Source organism: Micropterus dolomieu, linkage group LG03 (genome assembly GCF_021292245.1).
Source record: "Micropterus dolomieu isolate WLL.071019.BEF.003 ecotype Adirondacks linkage group LG03, ASM2129224v1, whole genome shotgun sequence".
NCBI classification, from domain to species: Eukaryota; Metazoa; Chordata; class Actinopteri; order Centrarchiformes; family Centrarchidae; genus Micropterus; species Micropterus dolomieu.
Genome location: NC_060152.1, coordinates 612,845 through 622,174, shown reverse-complemented (window position 1 = coordinate 622,174; position 9,330 = coordinate 612,845). Strand labels below are relative to the sequence as shown.

At 42.0% G+C, this 9,330-nt stretch overlaps 1 protein-coding gene across 2 annotated transcripts in view; it reads right to left on the bottom strand.

Moving 5' to 3' along the window:
- Positions 1–2,071: 2,071 nt before the first annotated feature.
- Positions 2,072–9,330, bottom strand: part of LOC123968738 (WD repeat-containing protein 26-like) — a 66,409-nt gene continuing 59,150 nt past the window's right edge. For both annotated transcript variants that reach the window (XM_046045662.1, XM_046045663.1), the window contains exons 11-14: positions 6,270–6,348; positions 6,001–6,130; positions 5,595–5,789; positions 2,072–4,316 (exon numbers count right to left, since the gene is read on the bottom strand). In XM_046045662.1, the coding sequence (XP_045901618.1) occupies positions 4,294–4,316; positions 5,595–5,789; positions 6,001–6,130; positions 6,270–6,348 (427 nt within the window). In that variant the 3' untranslated portion in view covers positions 2,072–4,293. The remainder of the gene's footprint in view (positions 4,317–5,594; positions 5,790–6,000; positions 6,131–6,269; positions 6,349–9,330) is intronic.

The window sequence follows — 9,330 nt, the reverse complement described above, 5'->3', positions numbered from 1 at the left end:
GGAGAACAGAGAGACACCACAGGAGTAGGACAAAGGAGGAGAACAGACAGACAACACAGGAGGAGAACAGAGAGACACCACAGGAGTAGGACAAAGGAGGAGAACAGACAGACAACACAGGAGGAGAACAGACAGACACCACAGGAGGAGAACAGAGAGACAACACAGGAGGGGGACAAAGGAGGAGAACAGAGAGACAACACAGGAGGAGAACAGACAGACACCACAGGAGGGGGACAAAGGAGGAGAACAGACAGACAACACAGGAGGAGAACAGACAGACACCACAGGAGGCGGACAAAGGAGGAGAACAGACAGACAACACAGGAGGAGGACAAAGGAGGAGAACAGACAACACAGGAGTAGGACAAAGGAGGAGAACAGACAACACAGGAGGAGGACAAAGGAGGAGAACAGAGAGACAACACAGGAGGAGGACAAAGGAGGAGAACAGATAGACAACACAGGAGGAGGACAAAGGAGGAGAACAGACAGACAACACAGGAGGAGGACAAAGGAGGAGAACAGACAGACAACACAGGAGGAGAACAGGGGGGAGGACAACAGACAACACAGGAGGAGAACAGAGAGACAACACAGGAGGAGGACAAAGGAGGAGAACAGAGAGACAACACAGGAGGAGGACAAAGGAGGAGAACAGACAGACAACACAGGAGGAGAACAGGGGGGAGGACAACAGACAACACAGGAGGAGAACAGAGAGACAACACAGGAGGAGAACAAAGGAGGAGAACAGACAGACAACACAGGAGGAGGACAAAAGATGAGAACAGAGAGACAACACAGGAGGAGAACAGACAGACAACACAGGAGGAGGACAAAGGAGGAGAACAGACAACACAGGAGGAGGACAAAGGAGGAGAACAGAGAGACAACACAGGAGGAGGACAAAGGAGGAGAACAGACAGACACCACAGGAGGAGGACAAAGGATGAGAACAGAGAGACAACACAGGAGAAGAACAGACAGACACCACAGGAGGACAAAGGAGGAGAACAGACAGACAACACAGGAGGAGGACAAAGGAGGAGAACAGACAACACAGGAGGAGGACAAAGGAGGAGAACAGAGAGACAACACAGGAGGAGGACAAAGGAGGAGAACAGAGAGACAACACAGGAGGGGGACAAAGGAGGAGAACAGACAGACAACACAGGAGGAGAACAGACAGACAACACAGGAGGAGGACAGACAGACAACACAGGTGGAGGACAAAGGAGGAGAACAGAGAGACAACACAGGAGGAGGACAAAGGAGGAGAACAGACAGACAACACAGGAGGAGGACAAAGGAGGAGAACAGACAGACAACACAGGAGGAGAACAGGGGGGAGGACAACAGACAACACAGGAGGAGAACAAAGGAGGAGAACAGACAGACAACACAGGAGGAGGACAAAGGATGAGAACAGAGAGACAACACAGGAGGAGGACAAAGGAGGAGAACAGACAACACAGGAGGAGGACAAAGGAGGAGAACATTATCTTACACGTTGCTCCAAGATTTTCAATAGGTGTGAAACTGGGTTGAGATCTGGCGACTGCACTAGTAATAACAATCTGAGCCTGACAACAGCATTTTTAGTTTGAGTTACAACTCCTGTGTTCTGCGAGATAAAATTTACATTTGTCTGGAGTCTGGTGGCTTATAGCGAATTACTAGAAACTAGATCTTACTCTTTAAAAGGTCTTTCTCTGTAGGGATCATTTCCATAATGTTGTCAGGCACTAGTAATAACAATCTGAGCCTGTCACTTTACGGGGTGCAATTGCCCTCAAGGATAATGTTGCAGCCCTTTTTCGCTGCTGCCAACTGCAGCACGCTTGCTCAATACTGGTGGAAATATATTTTAGTTACCCTTTATAAGATATGATTATACGTCTGTTTACTAGGCTTCAGTCAAATTCAAGTCAAAACAGTGCACTTTCATTGCTGATACAAAGATACGGACAAACAAAAAAAGCATGCTGTATTCATGGACACGGTCTGAAGGGGTCTGGTTAAACTAGAAGGTTTTCTGATCGTGTTTCAATGCATCAGGTCAGAAACATTTAAAACCCTGAATGCTTTATTTAAAATATGCATACATAACACTTCTCATACAGAACAATACAGAACAGTACAATCACTTTTTGTAATAACACATTTAAAATGGAAAATGGTTTCTGGAAGAAAGTGCCTGCAAGCAAACAAAGTTCCTACTTTGGCTTCTTACAATGAGAAGAGAAAAGAATAGAAGCCTTAATTCCTCAAAATAAACAAACTAAAGAAAGTCACAGAAGAAGAAACTAGAACACAACTTCTGTGATTGAATCAAGTGTGTGGAGTGACATCTATTGTTGTGTACCAATCGTGTGTGTTCAGTGATGGCAGAGTTTAAGCTGGTGATGGCTGTGGTGGTGGTCTGGGCAGATCAACAGGGTTCCCACAATCCTGCAGTTGTTGTCCAGGAAAGGTTTTGGATAAAGAATTCAGATTCTAATAAACTTGTACACAGAATCTGTAGAAACTGTTTTAAAAAATGTGACAAAAGTAGGTGGAATTTTTTGAATGGTTTGGCTGCAATGTAGTTTGTGAATCTCAAAACTCATTCTGAAAAGTAAACTTGCTGCTTTTATATTACAACAGTACTGCAGTTAAGAAAATTTGGTATGAAGCTCTGAAAGAGTAGCTGAAATCATTTTGAATTTGACAGTAAAAAAAACAGGCGTGGGAACCCTTTTGTACACAGCCTCATAATACATGCCATACAAATATACAGCATAGAACATAGAACGTCATATCAGACAAGATTGTTCTTTTGACTCTGAAAGAAAACACTTTGTAGAAGTTCATAATAACTTTATGTTACACTTGTGTACAAACGCTGATAGTTAAAGATACACACCATCCTTTTGTCACTGTGTGAAAGGATAAGGCTAGGAACCACACTGAATGCATCCTAGTAACAAGTAACAAGTCCTGTGTGTGTATCACAGCCTGATGCCGCCTCTTCCTCTAAACCATGGAGCTCCATTGTTGTCCAGAAACTATTAAAACCCATCAGTGAGCCTCACTGCTGCACCGGGTTCATGCTGATGAAGGATCATCAGCATGAACCCACACACCATCCTGCTGCCCCAAATACTCACTAGAGTGCCACATGTGGATTCCTCCGCCGCTGAAAATAGTCCCTAACAAATGCAATATTTCCTCCTCTTTGATAAAAACTAGTTTTAGGAAATTACTGAGCTCTAAAACATGAAACTATATATTTGAGAGGTGTTTTTAAAGATTTACATCTTCAGGAGGAACCAATGGGCTTGGAGCTGAGAGCCACAGAAAGAGTAGGAAAGTCAGAAAGATGAAGACTAAGACTAAAACTTAGAACATGTAACAACTAAAGCAAACCAAAAGAAATTCATATAAAGACTGCTATTTGTATGCAGGGAGAGAGGGCAACAAGTTGCAATGGAAATAAAGAGCAAATGGTGAAACTAGAGCAAAGATGTAACAGCAAAATAAAGAGTATATCCACACTGCAGCTGAAGGAAACTACACTCAGATAATCCATATGGAGAGCAAATGGTTGACAGATAATTGCTTTGAACTCTACAGTTTTACTCTCAGAAGACAGCCCCTCAATGTACTTTAACACATAGCTGGACATACTACTAGCGTAAAACACGAGTTGGCCAACAAATACGTCGTCCTGTGCAATCCTATTCTCATCAAATACTATTATTTCTCTGGCTACAAGCAGGAAAGATGTATTCTGTATTTAAAAAAAAGACCAGATAAGAATTTTGCATTAAAAAGATTCTCTTCAAGTGGGTGTTACATCCATCAAATGTTCCTGTACTGTAGGTTAAATCTCATAAAAGGTTCAGGATATAGGTGAAAGAGCAAAAAAGTTGAAGATGGTTCATGTGAACAGCTCAGACACAGGACTGAAGAAAACTAAGAACACACATCCTCCACATGTGCTGTTACGTCACTAGGTTCTAGCACAAGTCAGTGAACTACTCATAAATAAATAATGTAGTTCATAATAAATAAGAGGAGATGGGTGGTCCTGAATGATGCTGAGGGAACAGGTCCGGACAAGAGGAGGAGGTGGGCTGACACTGAAGGTCGTGGAGCCCAGCTTCACCAGAGTCTGACATTTCTTGTGTTGTGAAACCCTGACAGGCAGCACTGCTGGTCACGCCTCCAGGAAGCAGCTGTTCATCACAGCTTTCCCAACGTCTACAGAGTCCTAATGCTCTTCAGGTTCACAGCAGCAGCAGATCATCAGCTGTCCATGCGGCAACATTCTGGCAGGAGAGGATAAAGACAGAGGTCACATCATCCTGACATCACTATCATCACCTGCTGCTCTGTTTAGACATGACGCCGCTCACTAGTGGCACCTGGTGTTAACGTCAACCTGGAGTTGATAACTTGTACTTCATTGATCAGTTTAAAAGCTTGGTAACTTTTACCGTGTTATACATGCTGAGTTTTCAGTTTATTAGGGTGTATAATCCAATTGTCCTGCAACAAATTCTCTCTTCATAAAGGTTTTAATATTCAGTTAATTCTGAACCTGTCTTATTTTAACTCGATGCACATTTTGGGAGGGCATTTCCATCTCCATCTTTGCAACTATGTGTAAGTACAATACATTTGTTACTGGCTAAATGATGGACAAACCTGTACTGAAACAAGTTTATAAAGAAAATTTGTAAATGCCAAGTGTTTGTTGCAGAGCAGTGCTTCAGGAACATCCTGAGATAAGAGGATCTGCACGGAGCAGCTGCACAGCCAGACAGCAAGATGACCACAGCATCAACAGACGTGAGGGAAAAAAGGGATTTTAATTTAAATGTAATGTAAACCATACTTTGGTATATCTATTATTTTACCTATTCACTTGAGATTTCCAAGGGGTTTTGAACCCAAGTCCATCAGGGAGCAATGGTGGAAACAGTTCCCATGATGCACTGAGCTCCTCTCTCCTCTACTTTCTCTCCCTCTGTATGCAACCTCATCCCATTATTGCATGTTACTAACACAACTTCTCCCCTTTCTGGTAGTCTTGTGCTTTCTCGTCCCTCTCCTCTCTCCTCCTATCACTTCCTGCAGGTTTTCTGGCTCTGGAGCTGTGGAGTCTGGATCTGTGGCTGCGGGTCACCTGCTGCCCCCGTGTTCCTGCTCGACACCCTCTGCTGCAACAACTATTGTTACTAGTCCTATTATTATTATTATTTTCATAAACATCACTATAATTATCAGTACGATTATTCATTTTTACTCTGTACCACTACTACCTTTACTCTTTGTGTTTCGGTGTGGATATTGTGTTATTGTGTGTCCCCCCCCCCCCCGAGCATTCTCTCCCTCTCTCTCTCGCTCTCTTTCTCTGTCTCCCAACCCCAACCAGTCGGTCAAGATTTTGGAAAGAAAGATTTTCCTTTGGAGCCTAATGAAAGCAGTGGCTAATCCAACAAAAACAGTGTGAGAAATGTGCAGCCCTCAATACTTAGATTCCACCTGCACAACCTTTCAAACTGATCCCAAACAACTACACATACTAGTTTTCATGTTCATACCATTAAGCCCTTCTGCATCCTGGACATCCAGAAAGGGGGCGGGTCCCCAGATTCGTACGGTCCCATCGTCTGAGGCGCTGGCCAGCAGTCCAGGCAGGACGGGGTTCCAGCTCACACAGTTAACTGTACGAGTGTGACCAGTCAGCTCTGCGATGGGCAGCTCACTGCGCCGGTGCCAGATGTAAACTTTGTGGTCTGACAGGAGACAGGAGACTTCATCAGCTGCTACCACTTAATTAGATTAGACATAAATAGCAACTTCACCAATTTTATAAATGAAAATCTATTTACTCGTCATCATGCAGAGTAATTCTCAGGCTGGAATTCTGCTTTTACTTTTAACACATATCTGAAGGGCATTTTGCAGTGTAACTCAAGTTTTCTACTAAACATTATGTTGTCTTGCCTTCACTGCCACTAGCAATGAAGTCTTCATTGTGCCCTCCGAAGCAGGAGTGGATGGTGTAGAAACCCTGGGTTACTCCTTGGTACTTCCTCACCAGCACCCGGTCATGCAGGTCCCATAGGTGCACTCCCTAAAAATGCACAGCATTTACTGAGTACACATTTTAATACCAACATTGAACTGAACTGCTGCTGTAGCAACCGGATGAAGTTAAAATGATAGGAAAGTATATCATGGTGTGAAATGTGATGAAGTAACAAGCTGCTTACCTGAGTAGCAACATTGAGCAGAGCTAACCTTCCATTTTTGGAAACAGTGAAAGACATGATGGGGTGGTCCTCCTGCACACTGGAATTACACAACACACAACATCATCCACAGGCAGGACAGATACTGTTACATAGAGGCCCACTGCTTTGAGTAGGGCTGGGCAACATGGCCAAAAATGTTAAGAAAAACATTTCATACCATTCAATATCAATAATTATCATGAAAAATGTCAAATTATTATTTCTTTCAAGTTTAAAGGCTGATTTTTGCACCTGAGTGAAAATTGAAGAAACCAGTTGGTTAATTGTGGTTTTAAACTTTTCTTAATGGTCAGTGGTCATCTTGTAGTTTTGCTGCTGAGTTTTTAAGTATTACTGAATCACTTGTTCAACATGTGTCCGGTCCCCCACACATTAAGGGCCAGACATTCTACCTTGTTTCTACCCTTGTTAAATATTGATTGCATTTATTTACTCAGAGGAACTGCACGTCACTAACCATAACTGTGTTCAACCTCTCCTTTAATGTGGACTCCGTGCCCAGAAAACTTGTAAGTCGCTCCCGCATCATAAACAGCCTCTCAGCTGAATGGTTTTCTGCAGCTTTTGACCAAAACATAGTTCCGTCTCACCATATTTATATTAATAATCATGTTCACTCTTTTAATTCACATTGCACTGCACTGACTTGTCCCCTCCACACACCCTTCCCCCTTGGCTAAATGACGCCATTCAGTGTTTTAGGCGTAAATGTAGGAAGGCAGAGCGACTGTGGAAATCCACTAAGCTTCACGTCCACCCCCTGTATTATAAGGCCCTTTTAACTGAGTTTAACACTGTGGTTAAGGATGCGAGGGCTTCTTATTTTTCAAAATTAATTTCTTTCAGCAAATGAAACCCGAAAGTTCTGTTTAATACAATTGATAACATTGTAAATCCTGCACCTCCTGATTGCAACAAATTTCTTTCTTTCTTTGTGGACAAGATTAGAGATATCAGGGCTAGCATCATCCCCTTCACTACACCCATCTCTGCTTGTCCTTCCCGGCCACCAATCTTGGAATATTTCAATCCCGTTTCCCAAAAGGATCTCACTGATCTAGTGCCCAGTATGAAATCCTCCTCAAGCCCTGTAGATATTTTACCCACCTCCATGCTCAAAAATGTGATTGGGACTGTTGGGTCATGTTTGGTCTCTATCATTAACAGTTCCCTCAGCTCCGGTTCTGTCCCACTTTATTTCAAACATGCAATAATTCAACCTCTTCTGAAAAAGAAAAACAATCTGGATCCATCCCTGTCCCATCATTACAGGCCTATTTCCAAGCTGCTGAGAAAGTTGCTGTCAAACAGCTCACTGCCGCTCTGACTGCTCACAATATACTTGACAAGTTCCAATCTGGTTTCTGTCAGAATTATTCCAAGGAAACAGCACTTCTTAGGATCTCAAATGATATAGTGATGTCTTCTAATGCGTGGAATCGCTCTGTTTTGGTGAAGTTCGATCTTAGTGCGCCTTTGATACAATAGACCACAGCATCCTGACTTAGGAGGTGGGTGGGTATCTCTGGGAGTGCCTTGGACTGGTTCTCTTCCTCTCAGCTTTTCTGTGTCACTAGGAACTTACATGTCCAAAACTGCTGCTCTATCCTGTGGTGTGCCACACCACTGTCTTGGGCCCAATTTTATTTTCATTGTATATGCTCCCCCCCTTAGGCAACATCATTAGCAATTTCACGGGCATTTCTTATCCCTGTTACGCTGATGATATCCAGCTGTATCCACACTGTGCAACTGCCTCACTGCTTTTAAAAGATGGATGGCTAAAAACTTCTTGCAACTGAACACAGACAAGACTGAGGTCCTTATTGTTGCACTCGATAGCATAGCTCCCTCGATTGCTCAGCATATTGGATCACAGTACAATCAAATTTTAGGAATCTGGGTGTTATGTTTGACACAATGCACTTTGATCAACTTGTTAAATCTTTGACCAGGTCGTGTTTCTTTCATTTAAGAAACATTGCCAAGCTCAAACCTCTCAGAACTTGAGATGATAATTCATGCTTTTATTTCTTCCCGTTTAGATTATTGGAACTCCCTTTCTACATCTCTTAGCAAGTCGTCTCTGGACCATTTACAAATGGTCCAAAATTCTGCTGCAAGGTTGAGCAGGTCCAGCCAAAGAACTCACATAACACTCAATCTGTCCTCATTACATTTGCTCCCTGTTCAGGATTCTATTCAAAGTGCTCATTTTAACATATAGAGCGCTGCATGGTCAGGCATCCGGGTACATCTCAGACCTGTTGTACCCACATACCACCACTAGGCCACTAAGATCCTCAGACAAAGGCCTACTAGCTGTACTGCGTGCGTCTCAAACCTAGAGGTGACTGTGCATTCCAAGTGGTGGCAACAATACTGTGGAATGCTCTTCTGTCAGCCCTACACTCTGGGGTCTCAGTCCAAGCTTTTAAAAATCAGCCGAAGACTCTTTTATTTTATTTTATTTTTTTTTTATTTATTTATTTTTTTTATTTATTTAATAAGAAATATAATTTACAGACCAAAATCTACAGAAACTCTACATGCTTATACATTTATGCTCACATTCATACCCCAGAACATACATGAGAAAAAAAAAAAAAAAAAAAAAAAAAGGTTTTAACACTTTTACAAAATATATTACGACAGAAGAATAAATATGAGAAAGATAGGGAAAAAAAATACAAGATTTCATATAATTAATTATAATACACATAGAATATTATTCCATTTATTATTATATTCATCCAATTTATTTTTGCTTTCTGCTATTATCTTTTCCAAAAGAAGATGAGACCTTATGACATTCTTAAAGTGATCTAAACACAAGCTTGATGATGTTTTTGTTTTAAAAATAAACATTTTCCCTATTAATAAAATGGTATTTAACAAAAGAACACTATCTGTAAAATGACCAAGTACCATAGTTTGTGGTGTTATGGTAAGTTCTATCCTAGCCGTCTTTAACCAAACTTGGACACTTGACCAGAATTTATATACAAATGGACAAAAG